The sequence below is a fragment of the Pseudophryne corroboree genome, chromosome 2 (genome assembly GCF_028390025.1).
Source record: "Pseudophryne corroboree isolate aPseCor3 chromosome 2, aPseCor3.hap2, whole genome shotgun sequence".
NCBI lineage: Eukaryota > Metazoa > Chordata > Amphibia > Anura > Myobatrachidae > Pseudophryne > Pseudophryne corroboree.
Genome location: NC_086445.1, coordinates 25825460 through 25849727, shown reverse-complemented (window position 1 = coordinate 25849727; position 24268 = coordinate 25825460). Strand labels below are relative to the sequence as shown.

Sequence of the window (24268 nt, the reverse complement as noted above, 5' to 3'; positions counted from 1 at the left end):
GGACTGCAGTGGCATTATGAGGAGATCAGCGTCCTTACCAGTGATCCTGCAGGGAGAAAATGGCGCTGGTGAGTGCTGGCTATGCAGTGAGAAGAAGCCCCGCCCCCAACAATGGCGCGGCTCTCCAGAGTTTGTTATTTATACTAGCCTGAGGAATTTTTCGTCAAGCAACGGATTAGAACACCTGTTTGCCATTATGGCGTCCCGCCACTGCGCTTTACCTTATAGCCGCCATCGATGACTAGGGACCCCTCTCTGCAGGTCACCGGTAAATACTCACCACTCTTCTGACTTCTGGCACCATTAGGGAGTGGCGGCTGTGCTGCGGGAGTGAGCGGTCACCTCACGGGGCTTGCGATCAGTACCCTCAGGAGCTCAGTGTCCTGTCAGCTGGAGGAGAGAGCCATGAACTCTTTAGGAAGTTGATTCCTGCTCCCCCTTAAGTCCCACGAAGCAGGGAAACTGTTGCCAGCAGCTTCCCTGAAAATAAAAAAACTTAGAAATTTTTTAAAACTCAGTAGAGCTTCACTAGCTGCATCCGGCTCTACTAGGCACAATTTCTAAACTGAGGTCTGGAGGAGGGGCATAGAGGGAGGAGCCAGCCCACACATTTAAAGTCTTAAAGTGCCGAAGGCTCCCAAGGACCCGTCTATACCCCATGGTACTAAATGGACCCCAGCATCCTCTAGCACATTATTTATATATATATATATATATATATATATATATATATAAAATCTAATAGGATTTTATATACCTACCGGTAAATCCTTTTCTCGTAATCCGTAGAGGATGCTGGGGTCCATATCAGTACCATGGGGTATAGACGGGTCCACCAGGAGCCATTGGCACTTTAAGAGTTTAACAGTGTGGGATGGCTCCTCCCCATATGCCCCTCCCACCAGACTCAGTCTAGAAATTGTGCCCGAGGAGACAACACACTTCGAGAGAAGGAAATACACAGATAGTGGCGAGAGTCATACCAGCTCACACAACAGGCAAATCCGGCAACAGGCCGGAAAACTCAACAACAGCTGAAACAGTACTGAAAACAATAAAGAACACAAAACTTACCTATGAACCAGGCAGTACTGAACTAAGGAACCATTACAGGATAAAGACGCGCTGGGTGGGCGCCCAGCATCCTCTACGGACTACGAGAAAAGGATTTATCGGCAGGTATATAAAATCCTATTTTCTCTTACGTCCTAGAGGATGCTGGGGTCCATATCAGTACCATTGGGATGTACCAAAGCACCCAGAATGGGAGGGAGAGCGCAGAGGCTCCTGCAGAACTGCTTGACCAAACTTGAGGTCATCAGAGGCTAAAGTATCGAACTTGAAAAACGTAGCAAACGTGTTCGACCCAGACCAAGTAGCCGCTCTGCAAAGTTGCAGAATCGAGACACCCCGGGCAGCCGCCCAGGAAGAACCCACCTTACAAGCAGAGTGGGCCTTAACAGATTTTGGACACGGCAAACCTACCGTAGAATACGCATGCTGGATGGTGAACCTGATCCAGCGAGAAATCGACTGCTTAGAAGCAGGACACCCAATTTTCTTGGGATCATACAGGACAAACAGAGTCCGATTTTCTGTGATGAGCCGTCCTCATCACATAGATCTTCAAAGCCCTCACAACATCCAAGACCTTTGAAGCAATTGAGGAGTCAGTAGCCACTGGCATCACAATAGGTTGGTTGATATGAAAAGCCGACACAACCTAAGGAAGGAACTGTTGACATGTCCTGAGTTCTGCCCTATCTTCATGGACGACCAAAGAGGGACTTTTACAGGACAAGGCCACCAATTCCGACATACGTTGCGCAGAAGCTAAGACCAACAAAGTGACAGCCTTCCACGTGAGAAACTTGACCTCAACCTCCTGTAGAGGCTCAAACCAATCCGACTGCAGGAAATGCAACACCACGTCCATATCCCGGGGTGCCATCAGCGCCACAAAGGGAGGCTGGATGTGCAGAACCCCTTTCAAAAAGGTCTGAACCTCAGGGAGGGCAGCCAATTGTTTCTGGAAGAAAATGGATAAAGTCGAAATCTGGACCTTGAGGGACCCCAATCTCAGGCCCATATCCACACCTGCTTGCACGAATAGGAGAAAAAGTCCAAGTTGAAACTCCACCACAGGAAACTTCTTGGATTCACACCAAGACACATAGTTTTTCCAAATGCGATGGTAATGTTTAGACGTTACCCCCTTCCTAGCCTGTATCAGGGTAGGAATAACTGCGCTCGGAATACCCTTCCGAGCTAAGATCTGGCGCTCAAACGTAGCCGTGGTAAGTCCTGATAAGCGAACGGCCCCTGTATTAGAAGATCCTCCCGAAGAGGTAGAGGCCGTAGATCTTCCAGTAGTAGTAGATCCGCATACCAAGCCCTCTTTGGCCAGTCTGGAGCAATGAGGATTGCCAGAACCTTTGTTCGTCTTACAAGCTGTAGTACTCTTGGAATTAGAGGAAGTGGAGGGAACACATAGACTGATGGGAACACCCACAGTGTTACCAGAGCGTCCACCGCCACTGCTTGTGGGTCTCTCGACCTGGAACAGTACCTCCGCAGCTTCTTGTTGAGGCGGGAGGCCATCATGTCTATGTGAGGAACCACCCACCAACCGGTGACCTCCCCGAACACCTCCGGGTGGAGGCCCCATTCTCCTGGATGGAGGTCGTGTCTGCTGAGGAAGTGTGCTTCCCATTTGTCCACTCCCGGAATGAAGATTGCCGACATCGCCACTGTGTGTCTTTCTGCCCAGAGGAGGATTCTCGTCACCTCTGACATTACAGCTCTGCTCTTTGTTCGGCCTTGTCGGTTTACGTTGGCCACCATGGTCACGTTGTCCGACTGCACCTGGACCGCCCGATCCTGTAGAAGGTGTGCTGCTTGAAGAAGGCCGTTGTACACGGCTCTTAGCTCCAGGATGTTTATGGGAAGAAGGGAGTCCTGACTTGACCATCTTCCTTGGAAGGTTTCCCCTTGAGTGACTGCTCCCCAACCTCTGAGACTTGCATCCATGGTCAGAAGGATCCAGTCCTGAACCCCGAACCTTCTGCCTTCTAGAAGGTGAGGCAGGTGTAACCACCAGAGGAGTGAAATTCTCGCTTTCGGCGACAGAAGAATCCTCTTGTGCATGTGTAGGTGAGAACCCGACCACTGGTCCAGGAGATTCAGTTGAAAGGACCGTGCATTAAATCTTCCGTACTGCAGGGCCTCGTAGGAGGCAACCATCTTTCCCAGAAGGCGGATGCACTGATGAACCGACACTCAGGTAGGCTTCAAGACATCCCGGACCATTGTTCGTATCAACAACGCTTTCTCCACCAGGAGAAAACACTCTTCAACTCCGTGTCTAGGATCATCCGCAGGAATGACAGCCTCCTTGTTGGTTCCAGATGAGACTTGGGAAGGTTGATTATCCAACCGTGCTCCCTGAGCAGCTACATCGTGAGAGCAATGGACTGCAACAACTTCTCCCTGGAGGACGCCTTGATCAGGAAATCGTCCAGATATGGTATTATGTTCACCGCCTGCTTACGGAGGAGAACCATCATTTCCGCCATCACCTTGGTGAAGATCCTCGGTGCTGTGGAGAGACCGAACGGTAGTGCTTGAAACTGGTAGTGATCGTCTAACAGTGCAAACCTGAGAAAAGCCTGATGCGGTGACCAGATCGGAATGTAGAGGTACCAGGAATTCCCCCTCTTCCAGGACTGATATTACTGCCCTGAGAGACTCCATCTTGAACTTGAACTCCTTTAGAAAAGGGTTCAATGATTTTAGGTTCAGAATGGGCCTGACCGAACCTTCCGGCTTCGGTACCACAAAAAGGTTCGAATAGTAGCCTTTTGGCTTGCATGAGGGGAGATACTGGTACAATGACCTGTGCCTCCACTAGCTTCCGGACAGCGTCTTGTAATACCGTGCTGTCTGCCAACAGAGTCTGTAAGCCTGAAACGATGAGGGGGGAGATTCTGAAATTTCAGCCTGTAACCCTGGGATAGAATATTTAACACCCAGGGATCCAGGTCAGACGAAACCCAGACGTGACTGAAGTGTCTGAGCCTCGCACCTACCAGCCCCACCTCCCGGCCGCGTGGTCCACCATCATGCGGAGGACTTTGGCGTACCAGAAGCAGGCTTTGGTTCCTGGGAACCAGTAGCGGCAGGTTTCTTGGACTTATCGCGACCTCCTTTAAAAAAGGTATTGGACGTTTGGCCTTTCTAGACTTGTTAGGCCGAAAGGTCTGCATTGCAGACGAAGAAAAATACTTCTTCTGCGCAGGTGCTGCGGAGGGCAGAAAAGGAGACTTACCCGTCGTAGCTGTGGATATCCACGCATCCAGAGCTTCTCCATAGAGAGCCTGACCTGTATAGGGTAGGGATTCCACACTTTTCCTGGATTCCGCTTCGGCCGACCACTGGCACAGCCATAGTCCCCGACGAGCTGAAACAGACATGGAAGAAATTCACGTAGCCATGGAACTCAGGTTCTTCATGGACTCTACCATAAAACCCACTGAATCATGTATGTTGCGTAAATATAATGCAATATCATCCTTATCCATCGTATCCAGATCCTCAAGCAAGGTAGCCGACCACATTACTATTGCCTTCGCAATCCAAGCATCAGCAATAGTGGGATGCAATATGGCCCCTGCAGCAATGTACAGTGATTTGAGTGTGTTATCATTCTTCCTATCAGCCGGCTCCTTTAAGGCGGTAGATCCTGGAACAGGCAAAACCACCTTCTTTGAGAGTCTGGACATAATGCGTCAACAATCAGCAGATTCTCCCATGTTTTCCTATCCGCTTCAGGGAAAGGAAATGCCACCAGTACCATTTTAGGGATCTGGAATTTTTTCTCAGTGTTTTCCCATGCTTTTTGAAATATATAATTTCATTCTTTTGATGCAGGGAAGGTTAGCGAGGTCTTTTTAGTGTCAGTGAAAAAGGCCTCCTCAACCTGCTCAGGTGTGGTATCAGTAACATTTAACACATCCCTGACAGCCTCCATCAACAGTTGCACCCACTTTGCAAGAGATGCGGACCCACGCAACACATCCCCATCACCATCTGTAGTGTCAGAATCGGTATCCGTGTCGTCTTGTGTGATCTGTACAAGCGCACATTTATGTGGGTATATAGCGGAGCGTCCTGAGGTACCAGAACCGGGCCATACTGCCATAGCGCTCTGTAATACCTGGGTTGCAGATTCAGTACTAGCAACCCTGTCAGAAATCTGAGAAATCCAAGATTTGATAGAGGAAAACCACTCTGGCTCTTTTACCGGAATGAGCGCTAAACCAGGGATATCCTGATTACATGGAATGGGATCATTCTGGGAGGATAAATCCTCAGCAGCATATGACACAGTGTCCCAGAGAGACACAGAGATTGGAGCCAACCCACACACAGCGCTATTGGTAAAAGAAGACCCTTTTTCAGCGCTGACTGTGCTCCCTAATAGGACACAGTCTAATTACAGCCTCCCCTTCCTTCTACAATCCCCTGGTACCGTATACAGATAGCTGGAGCTGCTGTGGAGGGACCTGTTTTTCCATCCAGCGCTGTGCAGGCAAGAAAATGGTGCTGGAACGCTGCTGGGTCCTCTCTGAGAAGCTCTGCCCTTTCAATGACGCTGTCTTTCCCACTATTCTAGGATTATACTGGCCTGAGGTAATAATTGCTGGCTGAGATCCGCAGACCCCGACAGACTTGGTGACCAGTGTTGCAGGTAAGCGCTGGCCCAGGGCGCCCCTCACAGCGCCGCACCATGTGCCACTGAGCCTTCCGGGAGCGCAGTTAATACCGCGCTCCGACCCCATGCCGCCATCTTCACACCGGCCCCCCGCTTGCTAGGGGGGTTGGTGTCTCACTCACCACTCCTCAGCTCTGTAAGGGGTTGGCGGCATGCTGCTGAGGCGAGCGGTTCCCTGCGGCGGCGAATGATCAGACCCGTCTGGAGCTCACTGTCCAGTCAGCAATACAGTGGCTCAGATCCCCGCAGGTCGGACACTGCTCCCCCCACCTCAGTCCCTCGCTGCAGGGAGGCTCTTGCCAGCAGCCTCCTGTAAAATAAAAAAACTCTAAATAAACATTTTCTAAGAAAGCTCTGTAGAGCTCCCCTAGCTGTGACCAGCTCCTCCGGGCACATTTTCTAAACGGAGTCTGGTATAGAGGGAGGAGCCAGCCCACACTGTTAAACTCTTAAAGTGCCAATGGCTTCTGGTGGACCCGTCTATACCCCATGGTACTGATATGGACCCCAGCATCCTCTAGAACGTAAGAGAAATATATATAGAGTTGTGTATGGACCGGCACTCGTTCCTCCGCGGCCAACGTACCCCAGTGCCCTCTGATAGCGTTCTGCAGGCTCCCAAATAGACAACAGCGGTACTCAGGGATTTTCAATTCCAAAAAGTGTTTTCAAAACACACAGCAAATAGCCAACGTTTCGGGGCTCATATGCCCCTTTGTCAAGGTGTGTAACAATGTATAAAATCAAACCTTTACCTTATATCTAGAAGAATCCTGCCAGTACATTGGCCGCGACCGAAGACGCGGGTTCCCGCTGTGCTTCCGGTCCATTTCTGATGACCTCACCTCAGCTGCGCCCGCCGGTTGCAGAGGCAACCGCGACGCTGCTTCCTACGGAAATGTCTGCTGAAAATACAAAAAAAACATGCATGTATAGATAACAGAACCCTCCAACTAATATTATAACGGCTTAGACAAAAATACTTTTATTAAAACGGCACCGTACTCGGTACATGAACAGATCGGCGCTCATATGTATTAACCAGGAAGAATGTTGGTGAAAAATATCCCATTAATAGTTTATTATAGGGTCCCTAGGGATTTGTTAAAATACGGTATAGCAAGGGTCGCTAACCTAAACTTTATCTCTAACTATAACAGTGAAAAAAGTAAAACCTAATATTAAAAAGTGACTGTAGTATGTGTAGCTTGGTGCTATAATGCTCCAATTAGGAGCTGGCCCTATCGGACCAATGTAAATCGAAAACATATTTTTTTTTAAATAAAGGAACATCCCACCTCTCCTAGAGGTAAGTCGCGTCCCTCTATGAAATATAATATGCTATATAAATGCCCCCCTGGCAGTTCCCATGGGAACAGCAATATATCATTAATGCATCATGCTGCATATCTCCGGTGATTTTCCAGTGATATTAGTGTAATCATGTTGTGAAAAAAGACCCTTAAGGTCCCAAAACCTAGATCTACCCAAGGGACCCTATCCTTTACGGAAGTCCCCACAAATTACCATAGTCAATACATGAGTCCAGAATCCTGATAAAATAAAACACACAAAAGTGTACTGAAAATGAAAAAATAAATAAAGAATACACAGCACTTAAATAGAATATATAGATATAATAGAATATATATTGTGTGGTGAGGCACTGCAGTGCCTGGGTATGTGGAGCCTGTGCAGAAGTGTATGTGCAGTGTATTTAATGTAAAAATGCACTTACTTGGTTGTGTGTCCCAGGAGAGGGGAATCCATGGCTGTGCAGGCTGTTGGATTCCTCCAGACATTTTCCCCCAAAACAGAATGCCTTCCCCTCTAGCCTCCCACATAAAAATAACAAGGGGAGAGAGAGAGAGGAGTAGCTCAGCTTCCCAACAAGCTGAGTGGTTTTCTGGAGCTCCATAGGGATCACCCTTGGGGAGCAGGAAACCCTGACCGGGGATCTAGGCTTCCCATCTCTGGAGCCCTAATCCAGACTGCAGATAGTGAGCTAGGTCCTGGGCAGATTCCGGGAAATAAGTTTAGGTGGAAAAACTTCCCCCAGCCCAGACTGAATGCCACCGAGGCAGATACTGATCCTCCAAGATGGGATGGTCAAGGAGAGTGACCACACCCCACTGTACATAGAGGACAATGGTAGCTGTGCATGTGACCAAGGCATGCAGAGCACATGGGTAAACAGTGATTGGTTGTAAACCACAGGGCGGACTAACCCCCTGTGGTACTCTGTGGAAAATGGACATAAAAAGGAGTCCTGCGAGCCTCCAAAGTGTATTATACAATTTTCTTCTGCTGTAAACATCTGCTTTATTGCTGAGTCTTTTTTAAGACTATTTTGGGCAAAAAAACATCTTCTGCTTCAAGACGACCGCTTCATCTTGTGACATGCAAGGCTAGTTGAAACCTAGCTCCATTTTCTGGCTGTCCAGGGTACACCCAGCGTCTCCAAGCTATCGTGCTGTGCTTAGGCAAGCGACGAGTGGGGATTCGTCAACACCACACATACAGAGCAGAACCGTGGTTCCAGATGCCATGGCTAGGAGGAGTCTGGTGGTGGGTGGAGTCAGTAACAGGCGGTTACTGACGGTAAGTGAGAATCCCCTAATTGGCCAGGTCTCGTGTGACCTAAATCTCCATTCTGTGACTGGAGGCGGGACGCGAAGCGGTGAGGGCTCTCATACGGGACCGTCCGGTCACAAATACTTGTATATACTTTTTGAAAAACAAACAATTCTGTATACCTATTATGTGCCATGTTGGTAGTTTAATACCTATTTTGAAATTTTGTTTTTGCTAGCATTTTATATATCAATATATATATATTTATCTTTATACACACGTGCTGCCCACAAACTTCAGAAAAAAAAAGTTACCAAAATATTTTGCACTGAGAATTAAATAAAAAGAAAAACTTTTAAATAAATAAAACATTTGTCATGATTCAGTTTTAAAATGGTGTGGTGTGTGTTTTTTTTATTGACTTACCTTACAATTACGGAACTGCAGCACCTTGACTATAGCCTTGCAGGTGTCAGGGATAGTGCGCCCCAAAGCTTGAGCAGAGATGCGGGTCCCAAACTTGGAGGTCCTCAAACGAGTGTACAGCAGCCAGGTAGCGCAGTGTAGCCGCGAGAACCTTTCCTCAGCAGGGATGGCCCTCTGGAACTTGGTTACCTGCCTCCGGATATAGGGGGTCACCAGATGCAGCAACTCCTGGAACGTGGCATCGTCCATTTGCAGGAAGTTGCGGTAGTCCTCTGGGTTATTCTCCCTAATCTCCATCAGCAGGGGCATGTAGGATCGACTCTCCCTCTCCAGCAGCCAATTGATAAAGCTAAATATTTATCGTATATAATACACTTTATGAGGTCTAAGAACACTGTACGCTATCTACGTATGAAGTACCGTAAGGGTACGCTAGTTGCGTAACAATCGCTTTGCCGTGATCGAGACGCTCAAGCGTCAAGTTCACTCACGGCGAAGAGATCACAGGCAGGCACGTTATTGGCTGTTGACTAACGTAATGATTCGCTATAGCGTAGCGGACGCTCGGGACCACGAGGAGATCACCAGCGGCGCTGACGCTCACTATATTAAACCTTTGTATCTAAACCATAAACAGTATATTGTACAGTAAAACCTTAGTGTAATGTTAGAGTGTAAATGCAACACAGTATAACCTTATTACCTTAAAAGCTGTTTGAGCGTCACCGACGCTCTGAGAATACTTAATACTATAAGAAACACACAGATACCGTGCTCAGGGTCCAACGCCTAAAATATATATTATGAATGCTATACTTGCAAAAGAGTTAAACACAATACAAGTCATACACTACAATATAACATAGACTACCTAACCAGATAACTACACAGGAAATACAATATAATACAATTTAAGGGAAAATGAGAGAGAAAGAGAAGGAGAGAGAGAGAGAGAGAGAGAGAGAGATTTAGAGAGATTGGCTCGGAATAACAAGAAGATCAATATGATTGCGGAGAAACACTTACGCACAAGGGGAAACGATCGCATGCGCCTCGATATCCAGCTCCCGATTATCAGCAATGAGAACCGTTGAAGAGAGTGAACTGGATATGGTCGGCCTGCCTATTTATGCCCCACACACAATACAATTCAATGGTCCCTACAATCTCATTGTTCATTGGACACAGGAATTCGGCTTCGCATTATAACAAAAGGTCATAGGTTGATTCATACAGGTGGGCTGTGACTGCTTCCAACTGTTCAGGTGGGTGGGATACTGAGTTTCCCGCCGCATGACTAAATAAGAACAAATAATAGTAAATGGACATAAACTTCTTATGTCCATAACTATTCGCATGAGCGATTAATCCGCTCCAAACCAACACCGGAATATTGCTATTTAAATACTCTTCCGATGGGTACCAAACACCACTGTATGACCCCTGTTAGACCCTTCGTACAATACAAAGAGGGATCTCTCTGTTCAGGAACATGCTATATTAACTAAACTTTCAGAATCTATCAAAGGGACCATGATCTACAAAATACATTATTACTGAAAATATGTAACGATTGAGTCGCACGCTACGATCACATAAACTCTACCGTAAATACGCATACCGTGCGCCTGCGGGTGCCCGCGACTGTGAGTATGCGCACGCACGGGAGAGCGCACGCATGCGCAGCGCGGACCAGAATGAGGTGCAAATATGGCAGTGTGTATAGAGATATTTTTCTGACTTTGACAGTCCACCCTTTGGCAGTCAATAATAACTGCCACCTTCTAAAACATTTCAAAAGAGAAAAATATATGTCAGGGGTTAATACATTTACATGGTTGGGTAGGGGAGGAGAGGAGAAGGTAGGAAAAGGGTATGACCTAGTGAGATAGCAGAAGCATGTGTGTATGAATCCGTGCTTGGGGGTCATGTATCATCGTGCCGTACGTGTTTTAAATCAAGCTTCGAGGTATTGCGAAGTATACATGTGAATTCCTTCTTATCCCGTGGTACGGGTCTGTGGATGGGCTGTCAAACTTTACCGAGCTCTTTTCGGCTTTGGTTGTAACAAAATGGGGGAGCACATTTTAGTTGATGATACATGAATGGGGGAGATATGTGATTGCTGATATCTGTGCCTGTATTCCCTATCGACTATGTGCGTCATTACCTGAGGGTTGTAGAAATGAAGAAAAGACATAATTACGGTAAATGCGGTGGTATTCTATGTCAGGTAAATGTACAGTCGTCGATTGAGGTCTTGTTTGGTGTCTGTTGAATGCAGTCTTCTTTGTGCTTTTGCTCATAAGGTGCGAGCAAAGCTGTCAATGTCCATAGATTTACAAAAGTGTTGGGCTAGCGTAATTTTAAAATTTCTAGGGAAACTGGGGATCCATGGCATAGTTCATCAAAAATCTGTGTATCAGGTTGTCAAACTTCTTCTTTAATCCCTCTGTTGTCTGTATATCGGCTCATCAAATTCCTCGTCCAAGTGGGTCTTGTTACCTTGGAGAAAACGGAAAAACAGGTGAAAGAAACGGACCGTAGAAATCGCATTTTCATCACATCATTGTTTCTACATTTGGGTCATAAATCAAGTCCATTGAAATTACAGTTTCCTCACTCCTTAAACTCATTACCCTTGTACGATGATTGCACTTCATTAAAGCCTGACCGCATCTAAATATCAATCCAATCGATATGACAACACTTAAGATACATAGGAGAAACTTCCCAACATCCATTATGACTCGTATTGTGTTGCCAGTGTGACACAATATCCGCCTGTCACTGCTGTGAGGTAATTGAGAACCATTCTATGCTGTACCAGTTCTGTTTTGTAAGCCTGAAGTTCTCTTCCAGTATACCTAAACGTGTCATCATAAATTTCAGTGATATTATCTAACAAATTGGCGAGCGCAGAAATGTATTTATAATTCAGCACTCCTCTAGCGGTGCGGGTGAAATCTAACGCGATTAAGAATTGAATCCCGGTGGATTCACTTATCAGATCAGAGGCCGGATGCTCTGTCTTCTCTATCAGGTGCCTTTTAACAACGTGCTCATAATGGGTGTGAGTATAAGGAGCTTGGGCACCACGGTGTATGTCTTTCATTTTGTCATGTGATACAGTCATTACTTCGGGCAGTACTTTTCCAATATAACACAATCCTTCAGAGTTTGGGGCAAGCCACTTGTACGCCTTTCTCCCGCATATGAAATATGCATCATCGGGGAGAACATATGGGACGGAGTAGGACATAACCATATTACACACCTTCCATGTGAAATCTCCTAACCCTAATTCTTCCATCTGCTTAGTACACGTATCAGGTTGTATGATATGTGCACAGTATCCTGGTGATACCTCTCCAACTCTAGTAATCCTATTTCCTAAGGTATACCTATACCGGAAAGATTTTCCTCTACTGGCTATGTGGCGTACAAGCTCTGTATCTGTAGGCATTCTATCTGCTCTATGCGAAAAGGTCATGGTGTGGTTACTCCATGACACTTCCCAATTTCCCGGCTTTCGGGGATTGGAGATGTTGAAACATAATAGGAACCTATCCACATGGTATTGGTGGAGCTTCAAACTAGGAGGGCTGGAGATATTAAACCTCCGGTCCACCGGTCTCCCACCATTTAACTCAAGTACCTCCTCTATCGTTAAAGGAAATTGTACTAGCCATGATTTGCTATGACCCTGAGGTACTTGAGAGCATACCCAACAATCTGTTTTGTTTAACACATTACCCACTAAGGAGTGATAGTCACTCAATGGATGCCGGTCCATATGGATATTAAAACTGGATTGGCATTTCTTAATGCACCCATCCTCAATGACATTGTTACAGAGCCTACAGATACAGTTTTCTTCAGCTAACAATCCTTCACAATTCCTTCTATGGTCAATGCTATCGGATCGTTTTCTGATACTCGCCTTTACTTGTTGGTTAAGTTGTTCTTGGAAAACTACGCCTCCATCTTTATCATCAGAACCCATTCCAGAACCTCTCTCGACCTCCATGGTACTCTCGCCGGAACAGACTGCTCTGGTCAACATCATGGTCAACAGGAAAATCCGGATCACAGTCTCTTGGGGCAAGTCCATCTTATAGGAGGAGACGAAGAAGAATGAGAAGGGGAAAAAAAATAATTGAGGGAGATGGGATGGGAAGTTGGAGAAAAACAATAAAAGGGAACAGGGGATCGACAACTGCTTTTGATCTTGTGGTTCTCGATGCTCAGGTGCCGCCTTAGTCCTCCTGGAACAGACACTCTAGTGATACAACCTCTACCGTCTGTTCCTTATCACAGGACTTCTCTGGATCAACGACCTTCTTACAGTGGGACGAATGAACCCAAGTCTCTCTCTCAGCAACCTTCAATGCTGTAGTGCTAGTCAATAAGACCTGGTATGGTCCTTCCCATCTGTCAATAAGGCAACCTGAGCGTAGAAAATTCCGTATCATTACATAATCCCCAGGTTCAATGTCATGACAATTACTATCTGGTAAATCAGGAATCACTAACTTCAGATTATCATTTTGATTCCTTAACTGTTTACTCATGTTAATCAAGTATTTTACAGTCACTTCATTGTTACACTTCAAATCATCCTGAGGGTTAATCATAACATGCGGTTGTCGACCAAACAAGATTTCAAAGGGAGACAGATTAAGAGGGGACCTGGGAGTGGTTCTGATGCTGTACAGTACAATGGGTAAAGCTTCTGGCCATGTCAATCCTGTCTCTGCCATCACTTTACTCAGTTTATTTTTAATAGTGCTGTTCACTCTTTCCACTTTCGCACTCGCCTGTGGACGGTATGGAGTGTGCAGCTTGCTATCAATTCCCATCAATTTACACATTCCTTGAAAGACATCACCTGTAAAATGGGTACCCCTATCACTTTCGATAATTCTAGGGATACCATATCTACATACAAATTCCTGCACAATTTTCTTAGCAGTAAACATAGCGGTATTTGTAGCCGCCGGAAATGCTTCGACCCAATTTGAGAAAACATCTATACAAACAAGTAGATATTTCAAATTTCGACAAGGGGGTAATTGAATGAAGTCAATCTGTATTACCTGGAAAGGGCCGCCGGCAGGTGGGATATGGGATGGTTCTGTAGGTATTGCCTTTCCAATATTCTTTCTCAAACAGGTAAGGCATGACATGGCTCTTTTACTCGCATGAGAGGAGAATCCTGGGGCGCACCAATATGCTCTTACCAACTTGCACATCCCTTCCTTGCCTAGATGAGTCAGCCCGTGAGCTGCTTCAGCCAAACACGGAAGATATGCTCTGGGGGCCACTGGTTTACCATGTCCATCCGTCCAGAGTCCTGAGGACTCCTGGCCATATCCCTTTGCCTTCCAGACTGCCTTTTCCTGTGTGGAACACAAATTTTGCATTTCACACAACTTCTGTGTGTTGATGGTATTAAATACCATCAATTGTGTGGTGTCTGTCTGTCTGGGGGTACCAGCTGCTAACTTAGCTGCTTCGTCTGCTCGGCTGTTACCAAGCGATACTGGGTCTTGGCTATATGTATGTGCTTTACGTTTGATAACAGCCACTCTGTCGGGTTCCTGTATCGCTGTTAGAAGCCTTTTTATGTGAGCTGCATGCGCTACCGGTGTACCAGCTGCCGTCATGAAATTTCTGAGGCGCCATAGGGCTCCGAAATCATGGACTACCCCGAATGCGTATCTAGAATCGGTGTAGATATTGGCTGATTTGCCCTTAGCCAATTCACATGCTCTGGTTAGGGCGACCAGTTCAGCAACCTGGGCTGAGTGAGGTGGGCCTAGCGGTTCCGCTTCTATGGTGCCTTGGTCATCTACGACTGCGTATCCAGTACACAAGTCTCCCGAGTCTGACTGTCTATGACAACTACCGTCCGTGTAGAACGTAAGTTCTGCATCTTTCAGTGGGTTGTCACTGATGTCAGGCCTTGCGGTAAAATTTTGGGTCAAATATTCCATACAATCATGAGTGTCTTCCTTTGTATTAAATCCTCTTTCCCCAGTACTCTCATCCTCCACCCTTTGGGTCTGTCCAGACACACTTGGGAGATATGTTGCAGGATTTAATGCACTGCATCTCCTTATGGTGATGTTTACGGGGGCCATTAGTGCCAATTCCCATCTTGTAAACCGCGCTGATGAGACGTGCCTGGTTTGGGCAGAATTTAACAAGGCTGACACTGCATGTGGTGTATGAATTGTGAGGTTGTGACCTAGCACGACGTCTTCGCTTTTCGTTACTAGCAATGCTATCGCAGCAACGCTTCGCAAGCATGTGGGGAGGGATCGCGCTACCGTGTCTAGCTGAGCGCTGTAATATGCTACTGGCCTGCTGGCATCACCGTGCTTTTGGGTTAGTACGCCTGCCGCGCAACCAGCACTTTCTGTTCCGTATAGTTCAAAGGGTTTCCCATAGTCCGGCATACCTAATGCTGGTGCCTGCGTTAGGCACTGTTTAAGTCTCTCAAATGCTGCCTCAGACTCGTCTGTATGCGAAATCCGATCAGGTTTGTTTGAGGAGACCATTTCCTGCAAGGGTAACGCTAGGATGGAAAACCCTGGGATCCAGTTACGGCAATACCCACACATTCCTAAAAATGTTCTGATCTGTTGCTGGGTTTGTGGCAGAGTCATGTCTCTAATTGCTTGAATTCTATCAGCGGTCAGGTGTCTCAGTCCTTGTGTTAAACAGTGTCCCAAATATTTTACCTTAGTTTGGCATAATTGCAACTTGTCTTTGGAAACCTTGTGTCCTGTGTCTGAAAGATGAAACAGGAGCTGTTTCGTATCCTTCAGGGATGCCTCCAATGAATCAGAACACAGTAGTAGATCATCCACGTACTGTATTAATACTGATCCACTCACTGGTTGGAAAGACTGTAAACAATCATGCAAAGCCTGAGAAAATATACTTGGGCTATCTATGAATCCTTGTGGTAATCGAGTCCATGTGTATTGGACTCCTCTGTATGTAAATGCAAACAAATATTGACTGTCAGGGTGCAGAGGTACCGAAAAGAAAGCGGAGCAGAGGTCAATAACAGTGAAAAATTTCGCAGTGGGAGGGATTTGCATTAGGATGACAGCTGGATTTGGCACTACGGGGAACTGACTCTCAACTATTTTGTTAATCCCCCTTAGATCCTGCACTAGCCGGTAACCCCTCCCCCCACTCTTTTTCACAGGGAAGATGGGACTATTAGCAGTGCTGGACGTTCTTACCAGAATGCCCTGTTGTAGCAAGCGCTCTATTACTGGGTAAACTCCTAACTCCACCTCTGGCTTCAGAGGGTACTGTGGGATTTTTGGAGCTATCCTACCATCTTTTACTTGTACAACTACCGGAGCTACGTTTGCCATTAATCCAGTGTCCTGTCCATCTTTTGTCCAAAGTGACTCTGGTATCTGAGATGTCATTTCTTCTACTTGGGAGGGAGTCCTATTTGTCATAATGGTATGTGACATTAATTTTGACGGGGAGTCTAACATGTCTCGTACTTCCTGAGCGTGATTCTCAGGTATGTCCAAGAATACACCTTCAGGAGTACAATAAATGACGCACCCCATTTTACACAGTAAGTCTCTTCCCAGGAGATTGGTCGGTGCCGATGCAGCCAGCAAAAAGGAATGCTTGGTATGTAAAGGCCCTATTGTAATCTCTGCTGGTTTGCTAACAGGGTAATGCTGGACTACTCCTGTTACTCCCACGGCTGGAATTGTCCTACCAGTGGTCCTCATGCCCACTGTCGAATTTATCACTGATTTGGCCGCCCCTGTGTCTACAAGAAAGTTTAATGATTTACCAGCTACATTGATTGCAATTTCTGGTTCACTTCCAAGACTTGCAATCAATTTTACTGGCTGCAGATTACAGGTATGGCCACACCCCTATTGGGTATGGTGACCTCCCTGAATCCCGCTGGCAGCAACTACTTGTGAGGGAGTTAGCTGGGAACTACCAGAGTTTTGCCAATCTCTGTTTGGGGGGTATCTTTTTGTTTCCCCTGCATGTGGCTCATAACTCCGTTTCTGCGGACCTTGCTCCCAATGTCGTGTGTCGTGTCGTTGTCTAGGGGGTTGATAAGATTTTTGTACATTTCTCGATCTACAGTCTCGTGCAAAGTGTCCCTGTCTGTGACAAAAATAACATGTTACCACATTTGACTTACCCACAGGGTTTGGTGATGTTAACACAGGCTGTTTTGTGGTCAGGGCCTGTATACTTACTGCCATTAACTTATCACTTTGTTGTTCCCTGTGTCTGGTGATGTTCCTATCGTGATCAATAGCAGCCTCTCTCAAAGTAGCCACAGACAGACCTCGCCAACATGGTTGTGTGGTCTGTACCCTAGTCTTTAATGATTCTTTTAAACCATCCATCAGTACCGATACTGCTACTTCTCGATGGTTTATGTTTGTTTTAATGTCCTCTATGCCTGTGTATTTTGCCATTTCTGATAATGCTCTGTGAAAATACTCTGCAGCTGTCTCTGACTCCTTCTGTTTAATGGAGAATATCTTGTTCCATCTGACTACCGCTGGGAAATACTCTTTTAACTGTAAGTTTATTCTTTTTACATTATCTTTGTTGTACACATCTGTAAGAGGTACATCCTGATCTAATCCGCAATCAGCTAAAAATTGAGTTGCGTCAACATTGGAGGGTAAACATGCTCTCAGCAATATCTGCCAGTCTTTATTGTTGGGCTCTACAGTGTTACCTAAGTCTCTGATGTATTTTTGACTGGCAACTAAGTCTTTTCTAGGGTCAGGGAATTCAGACACTATGGTCCTTAATTCCATTCTGGAAAATGGGCTATACATGGCAATGTTCCTCACAGGGGTGACTCCTGATGTGTCAGTTTTCCCATTTGGAACAGCTATTACCCTAACAGGAGTAACTCTAACAACATCACTCTGTGTGGGTTCTACAGCCTGTGGTGAAATGGCTTCAGCATAGTGTATGGTGCCGTACTTACCTGTAGATACGACCTCACCTATCCCTCCGCTAGGGGCCTTTGTTACTAATCTCGTGGGTGGAGCTGTGCCTACTGTGGTCTCTGCTATGGTGGCTGCTAGAGAGAGCGCTGAAATTGTTGCCGATTCGTCTTCTTGATCACACTCCTGAGGAAAGTTCAAAACAGGGTACAACTTGCACGGGTTAATACTTGCATTGGTTAATTGGTTAACATTATCTTTAACATTTACACAGTTGCTAAGTGTTTGTGTGTTACACCTTAGTGCGTCATTCTCCGCAACCAATTTCTCTCCTGATATGTATGGTGGCGGTGGGGCCGTGGCTATCAGTTTTCTGATTGAGCCAGATCCCGCCGCCTGAGCCAATCCTCTCTGTATGTCACCCTCCTGTTGCCACAACTGCAAATAATCATAATGCTTGATTCGTCTCTTTGCTGATTTAATGAGACATATCCTTCTCCTTAAATTCGTTAACACTTCTGTGCTGAAGCTACCTACTCTTGGGAATTTCTCCCCGTCATGTACTGTCATTCTCTCCCATTCATCACATAAAGCTTCTGTGTGACTTCCGTATTTCTCACACATTACATACCTTGCCGACCCAATTGGTCGGTTCACTGAATCAACCCGAACCGAGGTTGATCGCCCCCTACCTGAACAAGTGGCCCCCATAGTTCGAAGGTGTTGCTTTATTCAACCAACCCTTACGCAAACCAAATGTCCAAAATAGGCTGACGGTGGCGGTTTACCGAGTACCCCACTCACTCGCCCACGCCGACCAATACGACCTGATCACACCGATATGGTGCTGGCGTACTCGACCAAGGGCCCCTGCGACCTGAACCTCTATTTACTGGAACCTGTGAGGGTGCTCCGAAGAACACTTACTCTTTCCAGTAACTATTGGTTGCTAGATAGTTCCTGAGTGAGCAGCGAACTTCCCTTAAAATAAAAAAAAGTTACACAAATCACGTTAGAATGTACAAATAGCGTTTATGACCTTCGTACACAAATAGTACCGGTCAGGTTTACTAATGTACACAATTACGTGCGGTACAGTCGTTCAGCACATAAGCAACTAATCTTATGTACGGAGCGACCAGTGGAATCGAAAATTGCGGCTGCGAATTCCTTCAGCAAGAGCTTGTATGGCCTATATGGGTGTTGCACCAACCCTTTCTTGGTGTTGTGCCTGTGGACTGTATAGCGGACTTCCTTGTCTGCTGTACCTGAACCTGTTGGTCTGCTATGACCTCCTGGTCTGTTACAGTATGACCTCCTGGTCTGCTACACTCTAATGCTCAAATTGTATGTTTTAACCAGGGATGCCTCCCTAGCCACCATGTACGTCACTTACACGCATGTACCTCACGAGAACTCGACTTTTCTTGTGGTTCAACCTGTAAAATTGTATACAACACACTCACTCACCACATGTACACTTTTGTTTCTATTTCTATTTCTGCGCAGAAATTTCTCTTTAGACCAGATGTGTTACAAATTAGGAGAAGGATCTATTAATTTAAATTTCGAATTAAAAAAAATAGATTTGCGCGATTTATCGCCTGGCGTTATTTACCGCGTGGCGCTACTTATCGCGTTGAGAGGAGAGAAAAAAAAACTTGTGATTTGAGTTACGTGGGCGTACCCGTACGCTCCGTTGCGTAATATACGCTGCGTGCGTCGGCCCTTGGATTGCGTACGCAAGTCTCAGTCTTTTGTTAGAGACACGTGTACGCAAAGCAAAGATCCACCGTAACACAATTTATACGTTTATCAATGTAGATGATCCTTTATCATCTACCACACACCACACTGACTTCGCCTTATCTCCCAGGCAAAACTGTGTGTTTGTCTATACTTTAACTATATTACCTTTACTCTTAAACTATAAAATAGTGACAACTCTCTCTAAGCACGTTTATCAACTATAAAACTGGCAAACAGAAGAGTGATATACGAAAATACACAAATGAAAAAGAAATGCAGATATATATGTGTGCGTGCGTGTGTACGCAAGACAGAAAAATAAACAGTTTTAAAAAGACACTATTGTTTTGTTCTTACCTCCGGTTCCCGGATTCCTTCAGCACCCTTCACTAAGAGAAGCAGACGCTTATCCAAACAGCACTACGAGGAATATGATCTCCCGCCCTTTGCTGCTGGATAATGTCTGCTGAAATTACCTAGTGTAGATATGTGAAGGACAGGACGAGCCCGCAATTGATAAAGCTAAATATTTATCGTATATAATACCCTTTATGAGGTCTAAGAACACTGTACGCTATCTACGTATGAAGTACCGTAAGGGTACGCTAGTTGCGTAACAATCGCTTTGCCGTGATCGAGACGCTCAAGCGTCAAGTTCACTCACGGCCAAGAGACCACAGGCAGGACCGTTATTGGCTGTTGACTAACGTAATGATTCGCTATAGCGTAGCGGACGCTCGGGACCACGAGGAGATCACCAGCGGCGCTGACGCTCACTATATTAAACCTTTGTATCTAAACCATAAACAGTATATTGTACAGTAAAACCTTAGTGTAATGTTAGAGTGTAAATGCAACACAGTATAACCTTATTACCTTAAAAGCTGTTTGAGCGTCACCGACGCTCTGAGAATACTTAATACTATAAGAAACACACAGATACCGTGCTCAGGGTCCAACGCCTAAAATATATATTATGAATGCTATACTTGCAAAAGAGTTAAACACAATACAAGTCATACACTACAATATAACATAGACTACCTAACCAGATAACTACACAGGAAATACAATATAATACAATTTAAGGGAAAATGAGAGAGAAAGAGAAGGAGAGAGAGAGAGAGAGATTTAGAGAGATTGGCTCGGAATAACAAGAAGATCAATATGATTGCGGAGAAACACTTACGCACAAGGGGAAACGATCGCATGCGCCTCGATATCCAGCTCCCGATTATCAGCAATGAGAACCGTTGAAGAGAGTGAACTGGATATGGTCGGCCTGCCTATTTATGCCCCACACACAATACAATTCAATGGTCCCTACAATCTCATTGTTCATTGGACACAGGAATTCGGCTTCGCATTATAACAAAAGGTCATAGGTTGATTCATACAGGTGGGCTGTGACTGCTTCCAACTGTTCAGGTGGGTGGGATACTGAGTTTCCCGCCGCATGACTAAATAAGAACAAATAATAGTAAATGGACATAAACTTCTTATGTCCATAACTATTCGCATGAGCGATTAATCCGCTCCAAACCAACACCGGAATATTGCTATTTAAATACTCTTCCGATGGGTACCAAACACCACTGTATGACCCCTGTTAGACCCTTCGTACAATACAAAGAGGGATCTCTCTGTTCAGGAACATGCTATATTAACTAAACTTTCAGAATCTATCAAAGGGACCATGATCTACAAAATACATTATTACTGAAAATATGTAACGATTGAGTCGCACGCTACGATCACATAAACTCTACCGTAAATACGCATACCGTGCGCCTGCGGGTGCCCGCGACTGTGAGTATGCGCACGCACGGGAGAGCGCACGCATGCGCAGCGCGGACCAGAATGAGGTGCAAATATGGCAGTGTGTATAGAGATATTTTTCTGACTTTGACACAATCCTTGGTCCAGCAGGACCTCTCTCTCTCCTCACTCAGCTTGGCCACAGCGTAGGACATCAGAGCTCTATAGCGATAGGGATCCATCACCACAGGATACAACTCACAATAGTATGCAGTATAAAGTACTTTGTAGAGCCAGGCAATACAAAGCAATGCACAATAGCTAGCGATGTAGAGCGTTCAGCAGGGTAGAAACCAGGGGCAGATCTAGACTTTTATTTTTAGGGTGGGCGGTTTAAGAATAAATTCCAACTCCTCCCACTTCCAGTCCGGCCCCTCCTATTTTCACACCCAACTGGTTTTATGTGTCAGCATTCTGGGTCTAATTCCGATGTGGTTGTTCTAGCGATTCCTGTTGCTATCGTTTGCTGTTCGCTAGTGAGATTATATGCCAATATGGACAGAAGAAAACCTGAGCATAGGGACACCCACTGATTTTCCATCATTTCTGCCCGACGGGGTGCAACTGCTGATACATCGGTACCATCGGCACAAATCGAGTCATGTTGCAGAGTCTGGGAGCCTCTGAAGATGCGCTGGCTGACCTTTTAATCAAGATGTTCAGCATCCTTGACCTTGAAACGTTAATATTGCTGCACGTCACTCTGAATATATTCTTTTGAAGAATTCTGCGGAGTGCTGCCTTTTACTTTCCCATTGTGCTACCAGGTTCTTTTGAGCTATGGAGGTGTGGTGAGAAGCTTCTAAATGCTTCTTCGCCTCTGTTTATAAAGGACCAGACCTACTGGGAGTGTGGTTACCCTAATCACAAAGTGCACTCACCCCCACCAGAAGCAGCAGCAGCTCCTACCCCGGGAAATAAAGACACCCAGTAGTGGCTGGCATTATATCCCATACTTACTGGAGCCTGGAGCAGCCTTAGACTCTGCTTCCCGGCAGGGTCGCTCTGTGCTCTGGCTCTGCGGGCAGCTGCTGCCGGAGTGGCAGCTCTCTGCGCATGACAGGACTGGGCAGCGCCCTTCTCTGTCCCTGCAACGACTTGACCAGCACCTGAAGGCAGGAGAAACTGCTGCATTTGATCATCGTCACGGGCGCGGCGGAAGTACAGTACGGGAGTGGATCCGGCCATCCATGTCCCGGCACTGCGTTCTCAATTAACGGTGCAGGGGGGCGATCGCCCTTACCGCCCCCCTTTAAATCCGCCACTGGTAGAAACCAAGTCTCACTAGTCACAGAGCAGACAGAAGTGCACTGAGGTAAAATAGAGCCTACTTTATATACCCCCTAGTGAAGGCCAGCACATTATTTACATTTAGCTCACATCTGTCAGATGATTGTTTGCTTTTTTTGAGGCATTCGATCAATCGTGATACAATCTGTCATATGGGGGCATATGATGGGTCTTACGATTGCACATCTTATGTCCAAAAAACACAAAATCGTATGCCTGGGGATCCCGGGGAAATTGAAGGGAAATCGTATAAGGAATCTGATCTGATGAAGGTTGTCCAAATGTATGGCCAGCATCAGATTATTGGCAGGAGAATTATAAATCGAGGCATGTGGCAAGTATTGCCCGCAAATCAGGCTTAAAATGTTCATTTATAACCTCACATTACTCTGGGCACTTGGACCCCTTGCTGCACAAATGTGAATTGAGGGGAGGTTTATAGCAGGAACTTGTCTGACAGGTTTCATAAGAAAATTAGCAAATATACAAGAAAGCAATCTGTACAGTCACTGAAATGACACCACAATGAAAAAGAAATGTGAAAAGGTCAATAAAGAGCCAGTGACAGGAGAAATAATATGCTTACATAGGTTTATTCTTTGGATAAAGTATTCTCACGTGCAAATACACAAAGTATAACCTGAGTATATCCACTTACTCAGGACATGGAAATGGCCTCTCACCTGTGTTTTCGCTGATGTGTAACAAGATTTGATTTCTGTATAAATATTTCCCATACTCAGAAAATGGAAATGGCTTTTTAATTGTGTGACATTAGATGTGTAACAAGATGTGATTTCTGGGTAAAACCTTTCCCACACTCAGAACATGAAAATGGGGTTTCACCTGTGTGGAGTCTCTCATGAAAAATTAAACTTGCTTTAAATGCAAAACATTTCCCACACTGAGAGCATGTAAATGGTTTCTCGCCAGTGTGACTTCTCAGATGTATGACAAGATTGTGTTTATATGTAAAACATTTCCCACAATGAGAGCATGTAAATGGTTTCTCGCCAGTGTGACTTCTCAGATGCGCGACAAGACTTTGTTTACCTGTAAAACATTTCCCACACTCAGAACATGGAAATCGTTTTTCACCTGTGTGACATCTCTGATGACTATTTAAATTTGATTTACATGTAAAACATTTGCCACACTGAGAACATGAAAATTGCTTCTCACCTGTGTGACTTCTCTGATGTATAACAAGTTCTGATTTCTGTGTAAAACATTTGCCACATTCAGAACATAGAAATGGCTTCTCGCCAGTGTGACGTCTCAGATGTGTGACAAGACTTGATTTAATTGTAAAACATTTCCCACACTCAGAGCATGGAAATGGCTTCTCGCCAGTGTGACGTTTCAAATGCATGACAAGAGTTGATTTATACTGAAAACATTTTCCACACTCAGAGCATGGAAATGACTTCTCACCAGTGTGACTTCTCAGATGTTTGACAAGACTTGATTTAGTTGTAAAACATTTCCCACACTCAGAGCATGGAAATGGCTTCTCGCCAGTGTGACATCTCTGATGTATAATTAATTGTGATTTATATCTAAAATATTTTCCACACTCAGAACACGGAAGTTGCCTCTCATGTTCCTTAGCTGGCTGATGGGTAATACACTTTGTGTTCTGTGTATCTATAGAACAGGA

General features: G+C 45.5%; 1 protein-coding gene across 1 annotated transcript in view; it reads right to left on the bottom strand.

The window, feature by feature from the left end:
* LOC134989418 (uncharacterized) overlaps positions 1–24268 on the bottom strand; it is a 229117-nt gene that overhangs the window by 190368 nt on the left and 14481 nt on the right. The window contains exons 7-10 of the mRNA XM_063950608.1: positions 23382–24268; positions 8774–9122; positions 4328–4459; positions 1822–1969 (exon numbers count right to left, since the gene is read on the bottom strand). The exon at positions 23382–24268 is cut by the window's right edge and continues 233 nt beyond it. Coding sequence (XP_063806678.1) covers positions 1822–1969; positions 4328–4459; positions 8774–9122; positions 23382–24268 — 1516 coding nt within the window. The remainder of the gene's footprint in view (positions 1–1821; positions 1970–4327; positions 4460–8773; positions 9123–23381) is intronic.